At 40.9% G+C, this 18,458-nt stretch overlaps 1 protein-coding gene across 1 annotated transcript; it reads right to left on the bottom strand.

The window, feature by feature from the left end:
* Positions 1 to 92: 92 nt before the first annotated feature.
* FAM174A (family with sequence similarity 174 member A) lies at positions 93 to 16,990 on the bottom strand. Its single transcript, XM_059834234.1, has 3 exons — positions 16,713 to 16,990; positions 5,920 to 6,054; positions 93 to 556 (listed from the first exon to the last, which is right to left on the bottom strand). The coding sequence occupies exons 1-3, from the start codon at positions 16,988 to 16,990 to the stop codon at positions 535 to 537; spliced, it is 435 nt and encodes a 144-aa protein (XP_059690217.1). The 3' UTR covers positions 93 to 534.
* Positions 16,991 to 18,458: the final 1,468 nt, after the last annotated feature.

The raw sequence follows: 18,458 nt of genomic DNA, 5'->3' as shown, positions 1-18,458 counted from the left end.
TGCTAGGAACACTGTAAACAGTTTTTATTTGTTCACTAAAGTTGACATAAAACATGTTAATTCAGTTTAAAAAAGTCTCAACACAAATAGTAGTAGTTTGGATTTTTATTTGTAAAGGATAAAGCATTTCCTCAACTAAAACAAAGTTCTAACAATTCTGAGGAGTCCACAGAGGCTACGTTTACTTACAATTTAGTATCAGCAAAAAAATTTGTCGACATTCCAGATTACTGTAGAAAAAGTGTATACCACACTTATGGCATACAAGATTTGTAACAAACAAAAAATACCCTGTTTTAAAAGTAATCACCCTTCCAAATAGGTTTTCATTTCAGTGCACTCTCTCTGTAGGCTTTACATTTAGAATCCTCTATATACAAAAAGGTACAATAAATTGGTACAGTACTTATTGCAACAAATTAAGGATGCCATAATATACACAAATTAAATTAGTCCCCCCAACTTGCATACCCTCTTTGCTTCTTATTCCTCCCATGAAGCAGGCTCCTTCTCTGGTTCTAAGATTAAGTTCTTTCACTGAAAGGCACGTACTTCTCTACAACAGAAGAAACAGAAGCATTAATCTCAAATGCCCTGTTTCAAGGGGAACTTTAGTCTCTATTTTTGAAGACCAAATGAAAAAACCCATAGAGATGTAACATTTTATTATTAAATTTGCCTGTAAAATTTGTAATTAACATATTACTGTGAAGCAAAGTGCCATAAAACTCCATTCATTTAAACCACCCAAATAGAGAGACACCTCACTTACAAAAACCTGGTTCGTTGCGATGTTGGATATATTTTTAAGCTCCCAAGGCTCCTGAGTTCCTATTCAAACTTTGGTAACTCTTGGCAGCATTCCATAACCGGAACGCTTTCAAGAACAGCATAACTGCTTTTCATTTTGCCTTGCAGTGCAGCAAGTAGTGTGTGTGATTTAATGAGGATTGCAAACTATTAGTGTGATACACCTTTGAAAAATAAAGATGTGATATTAGGATACTGTACCTCAGTCGACATGCAGGCAAAGTTGCGTGGTGAGAAACCAAAGGTTAGAATTTCGAACTATGACACGTAATAGTATGCTATTGAACAAAATGGCATCCCATTCCAGTAAGATGCCCCAAACTGAAAAGGCACAGAGAGTAGCTACATGGGTGATGATGACAGTGGGAGTACATGTAAATTGCACCTATATTACAACAGAGGACACAGTGGACTTTTTTTTTTATACATCTGAAGGAAAACAGCAACAACACTCAAAGTAATAACCATATCAACACACCAGTATACTAACACTGCTATGCTGATTTTAGGAAAGAAGCCAGTTTCTCTGTCTAGCCTTGGAAAGAGTCAAATAGACTACCAGCTAACCGTGAACAAGTCAATAGGGATTTCTAACACATGCATACTGTGCTGTAGAATATCACCTTAAGAAAAAAAAAAGCTCCATTGTTCTAGTCAAGGAAAATGAAAGCAGAGTGGATAGTACTGCAGTCTATTAACAGGTCATAAAGAAAGAAGGAAAAAAGACAACTATTTTCTATATAAAACATTACTTATATAACTTATTGTCCATAACAAATGTATATGAACCCACCAGAACATGTAGATTAGAATTTCCTGTAACAGTGCTTAGTTTCTTAGTGCTTTCCATTATGGGTTATGAGGATAAGAAACTTATGAACTGAATAAGCTGAGTGTTGACTGTAGTTAAGCAAAAATGCAACTGTGATCTACTTAACAAAAGACTAAACTCAAAAACCATTAAAAGCCCCTCTTCCTTGTTCCTAATTAGTTGCTCCAAGCCTGACTGCATGTTTATGCTACCTTAAAAAAAAGCACCCAACCATACCTCTGAATTACTGCAAATGTCAGGACAAAGTGTAATGCCATCCTCTGAGAATATCTGAGTATCATTATCATCAAGTCATCCCCAGTGACTCTGATTACTTATGCATTTTGTACTACCTTTGGACATTCTTGGTTAAGCAGTGATATGAAGACTGATTACTAAGCTTCAATGCAGATGCAAAAGACTTGGTTGAAACAAGGGGAAACAAATTAACTGAAGAAAATACATTCCCAATTAAGGATTTTAATTTTTTTTTTTTTTTAAGGTACTCTACATTAATTTTTGAACTTCCCTCCCAGCAGTGCCATTGCTTTGCAAAGTTCGGACAGCATTTTATCAAGCTGTTCTATAGAGATCTGTGGAGTGCATTCATGTTGTTCAGCATTGTTTTCCTCCTGTACACAAACACTGTTTCAAGATAAAAAGTAACATAAAATTTTGAGAGCTACTCCCCATAAAGGAGAACACAGCAAGCTCTCAATACACATAAATGGAGTATAATCATATTATTGACTAAATGTAACAGAAGTCCTTGTTTTCTCAAGCTCCTAATATCAAAATCATGATTTTGGTAATTTAAGCACTTACTTTCTGAGCTATCTTGAAACAACAGTTCCATCTTCTTCCTTTATTACCTATAGTTATTCTCTTCTGAAGGTATTACTTCTGATCTGTTTAGTCGGTCTTCCTCAGCAAGTTAACAGAAATGTGTTGAAATTAAGCTTGGTTAGACTACTCAGTTACCCCAATACAATTACTTTTCTTGCAGTTTGACTGAGACATTGACATTATCATCTTTTCTGTGAGCAACCATCAAATTCTAGGCAATTTTGCAGCCCCATAGGGCACAAATAAAGGTATGCCTACGCCATAAGTTACATCACTCTATCTATTTACTCCGGACTATGACATGTTCAAACATGCCACTTCACTTTTTCTGGGCTCTTTGGACTTGGATCAAAACAACAGGTATTGTTTTGCCAGCTGAAGCTGATGCTTTTAAAAATCAAATACTAGTTATCTAGCAGAAGTTCTTTCATCAACAAGCTACCACAGGGTGTGATGAACTGTATCTATTAAAAGAAATACTTGATTTATCTTACAACAGCTATGCCATCAGCTAAATTAAACACTACTAACGTATTCAAACTGTTTGTACCATATGTCATCCAAAGGACTATTTTTAAAATGGTCTGGATCAGTAATCTACTTCCAAATACCTCCAAATTGCCTGGTACAGCTTAACTAAATGATGATTTGCTGCAGTACTTCAATTTAAAGAGGGGCTGAGTACTTGGAAATCAGGACAGGGTTTTTTTGGTGTGTTTTTTTGGTTTGGGTTTTTTTTTTTTCCAACTACAACACTAATAATTTTTTGTAGTTATCACAGTTAAGGGCAAGTGCAGTTCAAAGCCTACTGTCTATACTTACAAAGAGTTTGCTTTAGTGCAAGTTAATTTCTTAATCATAAACCAAATTAATTTCAACCACAGAACCATAGAAAGTGTAGTGGCAAAAACATTAATTTAGGACATAACCTGATGAAATCCATACTGGGACCAGAGGTAGGACAATCCATAATACAATCATTACATTGAATGTGAGCTTCCAAGATAAATTTTGAAGGGGAATGAATAGAATATGCTCTACCTGACTGAATAACCATGACAGAAATATATAGGATCCTTGGTACAGCCCTGTTTATATTTTAGAAGTTCTCAAGTTTGTCTCTTTAGATTAATAGGCAGTTAACAAGCATATATACACCCCAGCATCACATTAGCATGTTTGTGTGGCAAAAAGGGAAAAGCAAAATAAAAATAAGGACCTCTGTCTAAACCATATTTCTTTTCTTACTGTTTTCACTTCTGTTTCATCCTTATACATCCTGCCAGGGACAAGAATGAAAGACCCAAGAATGAAATAACTGAAGTATGTAAACCAGTAAGAACGGTATCTATCTGCTGTACATACCTGGGTTACTCCATAAGCAGCAGCAAGACTATGATTGCAAAATGGATTTGTAACAATTTAAAATTACTGTGCATATTAGATGCTTCTACAATAAAATACTTGAATGAAAATTTTTTCTCCTCAAATTGAAGTGTTTAGAAATATAGAGGGGAAAAAAAAAAACAACCAAAAAAACCCACCCAGAAATCTGGCCTCTGAAAACCTCTGATATTTTTTTAGTGAACTTTCCCTCTTGGGTTTTCATGGCTTCTATTTTAAGGTAGACAAAGAGGTTTAAAGAAACAGACACAATCACTTTGACACTTTGGGGTGGTTTTGTACCTTCAGACTTCAAAAGCACAATCTTGTTTATCTTAATACATAGTAAGTTTCAAGCTAGGAATTTTCGATTTATCTCTGGAATGTGAATTAATTTAGACAGCAACCTACTAAGGTAAAAGAGTAGGGTTAAAAGATGCATGCTGCCATTTCAGTGTCTGGAAAGCTTAATATAATCCCCACAAAATTTCCCAAATAGGTAAAATGGAAGTTATTATAAGCAGTTGAAAAAATCAGAACACCTATCTACATGCATAAGATGTCTATTTCAATACCACTTATTAACACAGCCTCTTCTGGACTAGAAGACACAGTGCATATACATATTTAGCATATTAATAGTATAGTCCCTTTAGATAAAATACTGCTCATGAGACATAAACAGCTCCTTGAAGCTTAACAATAAATACAATCATGTTTAATCTCCAAATAAGCATACAAGAGCATGAAATAACCTCTACAACGTGAATACAACAATAGTGTTGTTAATTGTATAATACTGTTCGTTAATGAGGACTAGCCATATTATCATGTTCATTCCTAATAAAAAGGCTACTTAATACCCCTGTAAATAAGCATTTATGAAGAAATATCCTGTTAACTGGTCACCAAATACCTCAAAATCTAGTAAGTATGCTGAGTTACAAGAGAACTTAATAGAACTAGGAAAGCCATCGAGGGAATTCCTGGATATAATGTGACAATTATCTATTACATAATAGGCATAATTTTTACTGGAACAAGACTAGTAACATGGGGTAACCATAAGTGCGACATGACTCTCTAATACAGAGAAGCAGTACGTGAAGATATTCCAACCAGTTTCTTCTAATGTATGGGGGAGAGAAAAAGAGACTTTGACTTATGAAAAAAATTTAGTGTGAAAGAATCCCCCTAAGGAGACAAAGTTAAAAAAGACTGAACCTTTCATTTCAAGTTCCAGAATTTCATCCAAAGTTGTTTCCCAATGAACAGCAGAACATCTGACTTACTACTCCAATACTTCTAATTCATTTGAGACATCATGTATTGCATTTGTTGAATTGTTTTGCTTGAGACTGTAATTCAGTTTCACATTAAACAGTGCTGAATCAACTACTAGCTGTGACTGGCAGAATTAATCATTTTATCTCTTCTGATACTTGACAGTAGTCCTCACTATGACAATTCTATCAAATTTTTTACTTTGTCTTTTCATGTGCAGTGTGATGGCATTACTCAGTAAGGAAAACTTTTAAGTTTGATTTGTTAATTCAAACTTAAAGTCTACGGACAGCAAGGAAATATAACAAAATTTTCCTTGATCTATATAGTTTCAGAGAGTGACTTAAGAACATGAACCTTTCTAACCAAATCTAAAACCTGGTGCATGATCGTCATGAACTAACTGCTGACTACTTTAGCAACAAGAAAGCTCATAGGAGAGAATACACAGAAAAAATTGAAGAGCCTCCAGAATGAAAAAAAAGAAAAGAGAAAGGTAAAAACTAGTTGTCGACTTTAACATAAGCTTCAATAATGACACTGTATTTGTAACAAAAATATCCTACCTTCCTCTCCATTTCTCTGGAACTCACATGCTGAAGACAAATGGTGTTTATCTTCTTGCCCACTAAATTCTTGCCCATTTACAATTCAAGTGATCTTGACATCCCTTCTCCAACTACATGCATATGAAACACGGTAGTGAGCTTTCTCGGTGAAACTGCTTACCATCCATTCTCCTTCACTTCTATTGCTAGAAGTACATTCAGCTTCTATATACAAACCTTCGAGGATGATTGGCATCAAATAGTGTTGTATCGTCTTCATCATCATCTTGCTCTAATGGGGTCAGCTCCATGTTTTCTATGTTTGCATCCAAAACTCCGTATCTTCGGGTTTTTCTGTTTCGCCTCCTGAGCCTGAAATGTATTTTAAAACATTTAAGTTCTATAAATTCTTCTCTACTTTCTATTCTAACAATGTAAGAAAACTATCCCTTAAAATACAGCTACATTGATACTTACCATAAACTTAAAAAAAGTTAGTATATGTAAAATGTATACACTTAACTCTATGAAATTCAGAGATCAGACAATTCTAAGTGTGAAGAGTTTACAAGAAATGATTAAGGCCAACAAGAATGTCTGTCACTTGTAGTTTTGTACAGAATTACTCTAGTGAATACAAAAAGTCTATACAGGCACTTGGTAGCTAAATGCAAGAGCCAGGTAAAAATACATGCAAAAGCATACTTCTAGCAGATCCTACAATGAGAAAAAAATTGCCTTGCTACATATTCTTTATGTGGTTTATGCATCTCTATAGAACAGCAGACCAAATCAGAGAGAAACTCAACTAAACTATTGCAGAGACGTAACACAAGTCATGGGTGACATTGAAACCTTTTATTATAATTTGCGAAGTCTTTTACAGCTATCAAGTTAAAACATTGTTTATAACTACACTTTGGATTAAGAGAGAACTTGTAGAGTCAATGTCTTCTATGCTTCTCAAAATGCAAAAGGAAGAGGCAGAGATTAACATTTCAGGATTAAGGCACAGTGCTTATTGCAGATGAACAAACTGTTTGCATCTGCTTTTTTCACTTTCTGTGGCTTCTCTGCATGGGCCTGGGTCCCACATAAGCCCCAAGTACACTGAACCGTTCTGTTTGGCTTTGCAGAACTGCTCCTATATGCATCAAATATGCCTTGCTCATCTTTGAGGATCGGGAACTCAGATCACTAGCCACTCAGCAAACACTATGCAAAGGCACCTGTTTACAAAACGCTGACAAAGTCACTTTAAGCTACTGTGTACCAGCAAACAGCAGCTACTTGAAAGCTATTGGACTAAAAAAAATCTGCTTTCTAGGCATTTAGTGCTAAACTCAAAGGTGATAGTAGCCCTTCCTTTTTAGAAACTCCAGAATATACAAACCCAAGCTAGGTGCCTAGGAAAGGTATTCACAACATTCAGGAACTTCAATACTGGATATTTCAGAGCTAATAACCAAAAAAGATTATTTATGTATAATAGACTATGCTACTATAGTATGTACTGTCATAATATGTATAATATATTATACTATTACTATACCGCGCATAATCACCTCCCTGCCCCACACTGAGGCACCACTTTAACCACCTTGTAAGAGACATTAAATATGATATTGAGACTCTCAGCTTCAGATTCTGTCCTGAACTCTGGTGTGCTTAAAGAATTTTTTTTAATGTGCAACTTGGAAAAGCATTCGCCTTTTCACACTGGGACAACTTTGAAAGAACACACAGCAGCATCCAGCCTTGGTTTAGACTACACTCCAGTGCATTAGACCTCCTTTTGGAATTGGGAAGCGAATGTAATCTTGTTAGGATGGGAAGGGTATAAACACCGTATCTTTCTTCAAAGTACTCCAACTTCTGATATTACAAGAAGAAATAATCAGCATGATAATTTCCTCCACTCTCAACTATGATTTGAAACACCAGCAACTGCTGTGCCAGGCATTTAAGTGCATTAGCACAACTTAAAGTACCTAACTTCATTGTTTAAAGCTATGGCTAATAACTAAGACACAAATTTCACTTTTCAGTTCAAGACAAAGTTCCTTCCCTTTTCTTCCTTCATTTCATCTGGCCTTTAGTCCTCAACATAGAAAGAAGTTGTACACTTTAAAGCACCAAGTAGAAGAAAATTCTAAAACTAAGACAAAAGCGTGATGAAAAGTATGGTTGTTTCATACATACTGTGTCCTTTGTTTTTCCTAAAGTAGAAGCTGAGCAATTGGCACTAGGATAACCACTCCCAGATATTCTAACAGACTAGAAATTATTTTGAACACAAATAAAATAGGAAATTAAGGAGAGGCAGTTCATGCTATTTGTATACTCAATATTTCTGTCAAGCTCACTATATCCTTTACTTTTTTCATTTAATGGGGTAAAACAGAAAGTGAGTTGCTACTGTGAATTGAGAATAACCTAAGACAAACGGACAAATGTCCAGATTGCAGATAATGCAAAAAAAACCCCCCAAAAACTTATCATAAGGCTGGCATGAATTTCTAGATTCAAACAAATGCTACTGAAAAAGGGATAAAATAATTACTTGTGACACAAAAGCTTCCTCTATATACAGATTAGTCAAAAGACTAAAGCTAAAAGGATATTGGAGATGCTTACGCAACATACATGCATGGCCATAACTATGACACTGGAGTAGTGTCATGCGTGTTACAAAAACTAACTTAAAACCTTTTACCCTGTGACTGTTAGGAAGAAAACCTAAGACAAAATCCCAATTTCATTAAAGTCAGTAGCTCTCTCTACGCCTAACAGGGATAAATTTTATCTTTGTAGTTACTACAGATACCTTGGGGTCTAATAAGATAAAGTTATGAAAATGGATTTAAAAGTACATAAAAATTTCATGTTACATTTCTACATGCTCAGTCCCAATCCTCCCTCAAATACAGCTAACAGCAGTAGAGGAATCCACAAGCAAGTGGATGTTAGATAATATCTGAGATGGCATAGATAATGGACTGTTAAACGAAAAGGCAAGCTAAATAAGAGAAAACAAAGAAAGATGTGTCTAAAAAAAAAAGCAGAAAGTATGTTAAGAAAATGAGAATTGAAGCAAAACAACAGGTCAAGTTTAACAAACATCCAGTGACTAAAGAAACATAAAACTGCAAGGGACTTGGGAGGGTGGGAAGAGTTAAAAAAAAAACAAACCCACAGAGTAAGGTGAAAAACAGTTGCTACATAACATATGACCTCCTTTTGGGGGGAAATACAATTCCAAAACTGACTGCTGACAGAAATTGCAAAATCTCAGTCATCTCAGGCAGTTAAATATATAGCTTACTTCACAGAACTTCCTTGTACAGAATGGTATTCTCAATTACATATCCATACGTTTTCTGAATGCTCATCTGCTGTATCAAATGCAAGCCTCTTCTGAACATGTCTGCACCAGTGGCAGAAGACTCATTAAAAAGCAAAAAGCAACAGGGCAAGGTACATTTACATGAAAGAATTTCCATTTTTGCACAAAGCCTTGACCACTCATTGATTTACTTTTGCGTATCAACACGTTCATTGGGTATATTCTGAGAAACTGTGGTATTTTCAGAGTCAAATACTACCTCACTTAGAAGAGGCAAACTTCTTTCAAGCAACATGACAGTTCAAATACAATTCTTACCTGAATCTGATACCAAGTAAAAGGGTCACAGCAATACTTGTCCTTAATTCCATCCAAAAAATTGATTTACCATAATAATTGTGTAAAACATGTTTTTTCAAGGACCTTTCCATGTATTTTCTGTGTAGAACATAGCATTGCAGGATTTGCAGGATAACAGCTGCTTATAAGCTGATGTAACTTAAACAGCTTCCAAATAACATTCACCTTCTTTTAGGGAAATGCTGAACAAAGGAGATGTAAATGTAGCCTGAAACAACCTACTCAGACTGTATCAGAGAGAAAAATACACTGTATGCATTAGAGAAAAACCTAGCCAATCAAAAAGAAAATAGATTTTTTGTTTTCTTCTTGAATGTGATGGATTTTCAATGCTAATAATCACACAGAGAAGCTAGTTCTATACATCAAGTCTGTAAATGCTTTCCAAAAAGTTCAAGACTTCCTCATTCTACTGTTGTATGATTCCACTCAATGCAAATACAAGAAATTTAAATTAAATTTAAAAGGCTGGGATAAATCCATACTGTATTAGAATCACAGAATCACTACGGTTGGAAAAGACCTGTAAGATCATCAAGTCCAACCTGGAAAAAAAAACCAAACAAACAAAAAAAAAAAAAACACAAACAAACAAACAAACAAAAAAAACACAAAAAAACCAAAACCCACCACACAACAACAACAAGCCACAACCCACCCAACACCACACAGCACCATGTCCATCAAGCTACATGCCACAATGCCACATCCACACGCTCCTTGAATATCTCCAGGGAGGGTGACTCTACCACCTCCCTGGGCAGCCTATTCCAATGTTTCACTACTCTCTCAGTAAAGAACTTTTTCCTAATATCCAGCATGAACCTCCCCTGGCGCAACTTGAGGCCATTTCCTCTTGTTCTGTCACTAGTCGCTTGGGAGAAGAGGCCAACACCCACCTCTCTGCAACCCCCTTTCAGGTAGTTGTAGAGAGCGATAAGGTCTCCCCTCAGCTTCCTCTTCTCCAGACTGAACAACCCCAGCTCCCTCAGCCGCTCCTCATAAGACTTGTGCTCCAGACCCCTCACCAGCTTCGTCGCCCTTCTCTGGACATGTTCTAGCACCTCAATGTCTTTCTTGTAGTGAGGGGCCCAAAACTGAACACAGTATTCGAGGTGCGGCCTCACCAGAGCCGAGTACAGGGGCACAATCACTTCCCTACTCCTGCTGGCCACACCATTTCTGATACAAGCCAGGATGCTGTTGGCCTTCTTGGCCACCTGGGCACACTGCTGGCTCATATTCAGCCGGCTGTCGATCAACACCCCCAGGTCCTTTCCTGCGGGGCAGCTTTCCAGCCACTCGTCCCCAAGCCTGTAGCGTTGCATGGGGTTGTTGTGGCCAAAGTGTAGAACCCGGCACTTGGCCTTATTGAACCTCATACAATTGGCCTCAGCCCATGGATCCAGCCTCTCCAGATCCCTCTACAGAGCCTTCCTACCCTCAAGCAGATCAACACTCCCGCCCAACTTGGTGTCGTCTGCAAACTTGCTGAGGGAGCACTCGATCCCCTCATCCAGATCATCAATAAAGACATTAAACAAGACCGGTCCCAAAACTGAGCCCTGGGGGACTCCGCTTGTGACCGGCCACCAGCTGGATTTCACCCCATTCACTACAACTCTCTGGGCTCGGCCATCCAGCCAGTTTTTTACCCAGCGAAGAGTGTACCTGTCTAAACCACGGGCCGCCAGCTTCTCCAGGAGAATACTGTGGGGAACAGTGTCAAAGGCTTTGCTGAAGTCCAGGTAGACAACATCAACAGCCTTCCCCACATCCACTAGGCGGGTCACCTGGTCATAGAAGGAGATCAGGTTGGTCAAGCAGGACCTGCCCTTCATGAACCCGTGCTGGCTGGGCCTGATCCCTTGGTTATCCTGCATGTGTCCCGTGAGCGCCCTCAAGATGAGCCTCTCCATAACCTTCCCCGGCACCGAGGTCAGGCTGACAGGCCTGTAGTTCCCCGGATCCTCCTTCCGACCCTTCTTGTAGATGGGCGTATTAGTGCCACTAGTGAAGGCCCACTCTACGACCATAATCGGCAATACCTTTTCTTAAAAGAAGACCAACAAATACAGCAGCACTGGTCTAGCAGAATTACTTAGATTAACAGGAGATTGACCAGGACTCACAATACATATGCAGAATTCCTATCATGATTACACACATCATATATGATGTACTCATTGCAAACTGAAAGCTTAAGCTTAACATATAAAGGTTTCTAAATGCTAAAAAGAAATGTTAGCACAAAATTACATTTTCCTGTAGTCACTTCCACCTATATAAGAGGAGAACAAGCAAGCAAGCGACAAGTATCCTAATTTGTCCAGGGGTAAGGTACTACTACCCTTGCTGCAAGCCACAAACACTTTAAACACGATCAGTTCAATAAAGTAGCAATTGCTAATCACCCTGTCTTTTTAGGTGAAGTGTCTTTCTACTAGAAGCTTTTTACTGTTAATAAACTCTACAATAAACCAACCATCCCAACTCGTCACCCCTCAGCTTCACAATATTGTAGAGGATTCCGAGAAGTACGTGCCAAGGAAATTGCAGCTCTCCCATCACCTCAACCTACAACCTACTCAACCTTACTTATGGGCCAGTATATGCCTTCTCAAAAGTGAAATTCAGATTTTCTTGCTGAATAGTTCCAAAGACAGACTGCTTTGAAATAGGCAGATAAGGTATGGGAAACACTCACAGCTCAGCAAAAATGTCATGAAAGAGTTCGGTAACAGTTTGTGTGACAGAACTAAGATTTATCTGTCCCAGAGTTGATCCAGTGCTGGGAAAGTTCCCTCCTAAAGTTTTGTCATACCTTGTGCTACAAAATATGGTACAGTTAATTCACATTCTCCATTAATGTGTATTTTTAACTAATTCATTTTTCCTGAATTATGAGCTATGTCCATTACAAAAAGTATTATCATAAAGTTATTACTTGAAGCTAACTGAGCCTTTCTTCTGTGAAAGGCATGCATGAACTACAGATTCCACACCCATGAAAGACATTCAGTAATTACCCCTCAAAAGGCTTATAAATAACTTCCTAGAAATTTGTTTTAAATTAAAATCATGATACACAATTCATACTGAAAGATATTTTGGATTTCTTACTTAGCATGCCAAATTATTGAGCACACTTTTCTGAAAAGAAAAGCAATTTTACCTCATCTGCTACACCTGTTTTCTCATCAACTCAGAAAGACTGAAGATCTAAGGGCATGCACTTCTTCCTACATAAACATGGAATAAGAACTTTGTCTGCAACAGGCTCTAAGTTAAAAAAAAAAAAAACCACCAAAACTCTCCAGACAGAGTAATAGGGAGAAAAACCAAAGGGACATATGAATTGTAACCTTAGCCTTTTTATGCATCATGAAAGGCAATCACACACATGAGGTATTTTATGCCAGTATCAAAACTAAGAAGCAAAAAATGCAATAAAACTACACTGGTAGACTGAACAAGGCATCACCGTGTCTCAGTTTTCTTATTCCTTGTTCTGATGGATCTGCTGTATGATCTTGGTGCTACATGCTTTATTCTTTGCAAAACTTCTGCTATAAGAGGAATTTGATGCATACCAGAAAAAAAATCCATAAAAGCCCAAAACTTCTATTGCAATTGGCAGAATTAGCTATTGCAGCAGAACAAGCCTGTGCAAGTAAGACCTCCAGTCCAAGGGATTCTAGAAGAGGCTTTACTCCAATAAAAACTTTTTTCACCAACGTGATTGGAGAAAACCAAGAAACAGTAACAGCATCAACAGAAAAAAACACCACTTTCTTACCATGAGAGTCGTAAAACACAGGAACATGTTGCCCAGAGAGGTTGTAGGTTCTGCATCATTAGAGATATTAAAAAGTCAACTGGACAAGAGGTGAGCAAGCTGCTGTAGGTGACACTGCCGTGAGCAGGAAATTGGACTAGACCATCTCCAGAGCTGCCTGCCAACCTCTGCCACTCTGTGATTGTCCATTTCAGTGGTCACAACTATCAACAATACCTCCCAAACTAAGCTTCTTAGTGTACCAGGAGGAGGAGCGGCGCAAGCAGCCCAACCTTTATAATCAGTGGGTTCAAACAACAAGTCCCATACAAAGCTAGAAATGAACTTAAGAATTTTGCTTTTTCCTTACAGAGAAATTGTATCATCAGCAGTATCACTTGAGAAGGTTAACGGAAGATTGCTGTGGTTTACATAACCATTCCCAACCAAAATTCATCTCCTATGTGGACAGAAGTTAAGTGTTAGCCACATTAGCAAAGTTGTATCAGCTTGCACAAGATTTTCTTGAAAATATATTTTCAGGGCACCATCTTCAAAGAAAGTCACATGGCTCTCAAAACAGAAAAGTCATACCTTTATCAGAATGTATAAAATTGATAAAGGAAGAGAATGATATCTTCCTGAAACAGGCAAAGATTGGGCTAAAGGTATCTCAACAGAGAGTAGCTATATTTTCCAGGTAAAGTCTTTACCAGAACTTGAAAAATGTTACTTTTTATTTCAAAATTACAGATCCTTCCTATGAATAAATGAAGTTGAAGGGTGTGTATACATGAAGTTAGAATAGAATATGGTATTTCAGTTGGAAATTACCTACAATGATCATCGAGTCCAACTGCCTGACCACTTCAGGGCTGACCAAAAGCTAAAGCATGTTATTAAGGACATTGTCCAAATGCCTCTTGAACACTGAGAGGCATGGGGCATTGACCACGTCTCTAGGATGTCTGTTCCAGTGTTTGACTATCCTCTCACTAAAGAAATAATTCCTAATGTCCACTCTAAACCTCCCCTGGTGAACCTTTGAACCATTCCCATGTGTTCTGTCACCGGATACCAGGGAGAAGAGAGATCAGCACCTCCTTCTCCGCTTCCCCTCCTCAGGAAGCTGTAGAGAGCAGTGAGGTCACCTCTCAGCCTCCTTCTCTCCAACCTAGACAAACCCAGAGTCCTTAAGCGCTCCTCACAGGACATGCCTTCCAGCCCTTCCACCAGCTTTGTTACCCTCCTCTGGACGCATTCAAGTACCTTAACACTGTTTTTAAGTTGTGGGGCCCAGAACTGAACACAACACTCAAGGTAAGGCCACACCATCACTAAATACAGTGGGATAATCACCTCTTTTGACCAGCTGGCTACGCTGTGTTTCATGCATCCCAGGGTGCAGTTTGCCCTCTTGGCTGCCAGGGCACACTGCTGACTTGTACTGAGCTTACTGTCAAGCAGCACCCCCAGATCCCTTTCTGCAGGGCTGCTCTCCAGCCACTCCTCTCCCACTTGATACTTGTGTCTGGCATTACTCCATCCTAGCTGCAGAGTCCGGCATTTGGTCTTGTGAAATTTCATGCCACGGATGATTGCCCAATGCTCCAGTCTATCTAGATCCCTCTGCAAGGCCTCTTGTCCCTCGAGAGAGCCAACTGCGCCTCCCAGTTTGGTATCATCAGCAAACTTACTAAGGGTGCATTCAACTCCTGCCTCCAGATCATTGATATTGAACAGAACTGGCCCTAGAAGTGAGCCCTGAGGAACACCGCTGGTGGCTGGCCGCCAACCAGACATAGGCCCATTCGCTACAACCCTTTGAGCCCTGCCGTTTGGCCAGTTTATCACCCAGCACACCGTGTACCTGCTCTTCTCACAGTTGGACAACTCGTCCAGAAGGCTGCCGTGAGGGACAGTATCAAAAGCCTTACTAACATCCAGAAAACTGACATCCACTGCCTTCCCTTCATCCACTAGGCAGGTGACCTATAGCTGAAAGTTTGTAAAAAGCCCTACAGCTTTTATGTCTGATAACAACACATACAGCTTATTCCTGAGAAAGTCTTTTAAAAGGAAACTGGGAGGTTTGTACCTAAACCTTAAATTTCTTATACAACCATTGCCAAAAATATTTCAGTCACAAGTTCAAATTCAAAAGCATGCGCTTCATTTATTTCAAATTTCAGAAGCAAGACGCAACAGAAGGATGCAGCAGAATTACAGAATAACATGAGGTTTAACCTTCCTGTTTACTGTAGCACCTAGAAGACAGCACTCCAGTTTCAAATGCAGAATAGCAACCTTCCTATTGCAAAAACCAGAATATCAAATAATTACCATTCACCCAGAAAATAATAGGAGATGAGAATTTCCTTCTCCAGCTCCTGCAATGAGAGGCTGTTACTTATTTATCTGGCCTTTCCATAGTACTATTCAGAACTCCAAATCCAACAGGCTCCTGTTAGGAGGAACCAGAACACTGAGAAGTGCCCTTGTCCATTTTCACCTGCTTAAAAGATTATGCTGTTTCCTTTAAGATATGATATCATCACGATATGCATTCTAATGAAAATGAGATTGAAGGTTGCTCAAGAGTGATCTGTAAGAGCTATGGAGCAATCAAGATATCCTAGTTTACTTGGACTGCATGTCTTAGTAAGTGCGCCACACAGACCACCGCCTTTCAACTACCTTTCTGGAATAAATGGTGAAGGTAGTGGACACGCTAACCGACAGTATATCTACCTACAATGAAAAGTACCTAGAGAACTCACTGCATAATGAATGTGCTTTATGCATAATCACACATTTGGGCCTTGCCCAGAAGAGTTCACAATTTAAGCATGAGAGAGAGCAAGCAGAACTGCGAAGACAACAAAACACAGTAACAAACAGTGTAATTAACCATAAAAGCATGCAGAGTTATGCTGTCAATAGTTTCTGTGAGAAACATAAAGGCAGTCAATTGGCAGTGCAAGCTTTTAAGGGCTCTTTCTTTTAAGAAAACATGAAATAGAGAAATTTACTGAAAAAGAAAGCACAGAAGATGTTTACTGACAAAGAAGGGGAGATGGACAAATTCGGTAGCTCAGCGAGATAAGTTTGCAAACAGGACAAAAATAACCCACAGCATGTACAAAATTAAATTCAGGTGGACTGATGGATGTCAGTAGTGACAAGTCCACTTTGAAAAGAACAGGAGGGAGCCAGGAAAGGCCTGACACTGATGAGTGGTATCACTGCTGTGAGCGGAGTCCGCCCGAGCACCTTTCCGCCCACATGCGGCGGGGAGGCAGCACCAGGAGTTTCCCAGACGCCTCAGCCGGCGGCGCTCTCCGCAGACAGCGGACATAGGCCCTGCTCGCCGGCTCCCAGCCAGGAGCCGAGGGGACCCCGACAGCCAACACAAGGGGTCGGCCCCGGCTCCTCGGCGGCGCGCGCTGCCTCCCCACGGTGGCCCGGAGGGGGCAGCAGCGGCTCCTCCACCCGCCCGCCCGCTCCCCACGGCAGCACACCAGCCGGCGCAGCCCCCGCCCTCACCGCACGGTCCGGATCACGAAGTAGACAATGAGGGCGGCGCTGGCCAGCACCAGCACGGACAGGGCGCGCTGGGTCATAGGCTGGCCCTGCTCGGGCGGCGCCGACACCTCAGCCAGCCGGCTGCTGCCGCTTCGCGTGGCACCCCCGCCGACCACTTCCGTGGGGCGTGGGGAGGCAGTGGCGGCACTCCGAGGGGCAAGGGACGCCGCCGCAGCCTCCACGCAACGGGCAGCCAGCAGCATCCCCACCAGAAGCCAGGGCAGTGGTGGCGGCCACATGTCGCCCTCTCCTTCTGCCCGGCGCTGGCCCCGCTCCCCGCCGCCGCCCGGCGCGGCCTAAGCGCGGCCGGGCCCTGCCGCCGTCTGGCCGCCGGAAGCGGAAGCGCTCGTCGTCCGGCGCCCGCCGCTGCCATGGAAGCGCCGGCGGGCAGCCCGCCCCACTGGCGGCTGCAGTCACGTGGCGCAGGGCGGTGCGCTGGCGGGCGGGGCCCGGCGGGACTCGGAGCCCGGGTAGGTCGGAGGGGAGGCGGGTTCCCCGCGCCAGCCGGGGTGTCCGCTCCCCCGGCGCTGCAGTGTGCTGCCTTCCGCTCCGGCGGCCTGCTTTCCTTCCGCCGCCCGCAGGCTGCCCGAGCTGAGCGCCCGCCGGGAGCGCTTGAACTCTTGTGTGTGTGGCTGGGCCCGTCAGCTGCCGGGCCCGTCAGCTGCCGGGCCCCGCCGGCGTCTGCGGGACAGGGCCTGGGTGGGTGGGGGGCGCGCAGAGGCGTGGCTGCAGGCGGCGGCACCCAGAGGTGCCTGCCTTGCCTTCTGCCTGTTGGGCGGCATTCTGGCTTTCAAAACGCGGAGGTCACTTTTGCAGCTCGAGCTAGTAAGGGACGGTCATTTTCTCAGTCGTAATGGCCGGACGTGAAGGATCTGGTCATGAGGGACGAGATTTGTGATCTGCTCGGCTTTTCCTATGTTGAGCCTTTATGTGAAACGGTTAAGAAAAGAGAAGTAAAAGGAGGGTTTGGAAAATATTAGGGCCTGAAGGCTTAGACTACAGTTTTTGCTTCTGTTGAGGTCAAAAGGTGGAAAGAGCAGGAAAGCGGTTGTGCCTCAGCAGACCGCAAACAGAGGTGGTGGAGCAGTCAATACGTTGTGAAGCTAGTGGACATTCATGAACCTGGGAGACACGACCCTGACTTAGGTTAACGCTTTGTATAGATTGAATTGGCCATGATGTGTGTTACGCTTGTGTCACATGTTTTCCTTAAGTAAGTGCCGTTCTGGTTAGATAATCTTTTAAGCATTGTTTTGGCTCCTTTTTTCGTGAACAGTAAACTACAGCAAGGCTCTCAGGGGTCAGATGAGCATATAGAAGAAGAGGAAATCCACATTGGCAGTGAGCTCTTTTTCATTTGTCACGGTGTAGAAGGAAATGAATAAAATGCCAGAGTAGCAAAGAAGCTTTGTACAGTACTATTTCTCCAGTTGAAGTAACATGGGTAACAAACAGATTTTGTGTATGAGCAGACTTGTTTTGATATCCCAGAGGCCTTAAAACTTTTTAGTTTATCAATCGTATCGGATCATGAAAAATCACATATAATTTCAACAGTGACTAGTTAATAAACTATAAACAAGTTTAGCTGTTAGTTAACTGGGAAAACAAGTTCAAGGTCTTGTGTGACACAAACAATGAGACAGAATTTGAAAAGGCTGAAACATTTAAATAGCATGTGTGCCATTTAACTCTTATCTGTATGTC

Source organism: Gavia stellata, chromosome Z (assembly GCF_030936135.1).
Source record: "Gavia stellata isolate bGavSte3 chromosome Z, bGavSte3.hap2, whole genome shotgun sequence".
Taxonomy (NCBI): domain Eukaryota; kingdom Metazoa; phylum Chordata; class Aves; order Gaviiformes; family Gaviidae; genus Gavia; species Gavia stellata.
This window is presented reverse-complemented; position numbering and strand designations above follow the sequence as displayed.

Coding starts and splice junctions, on each gene's coding strand:
- FAM174A (XM_059834234.1), bottom strand. CDS start 16,990: ATGTGGCCGCCACCACTGCCCTGGCTTCTGGTGGGGATGCTGCTGGCT. Junction 6,055..16,712: donor TTCGTGATCCGGACCGTGCG/GTGAGGGCGGGG, acceptor AATACATTTCAG/GCTCAGGAGGCGAAACAGAA. Junction 557..5,919: donor GATGCCAATCATCCTCGAAG/GTTTGTATATAG, acceptor CTTCTGTTGTAG/AGAAGTACGTGCCTTTCAGT.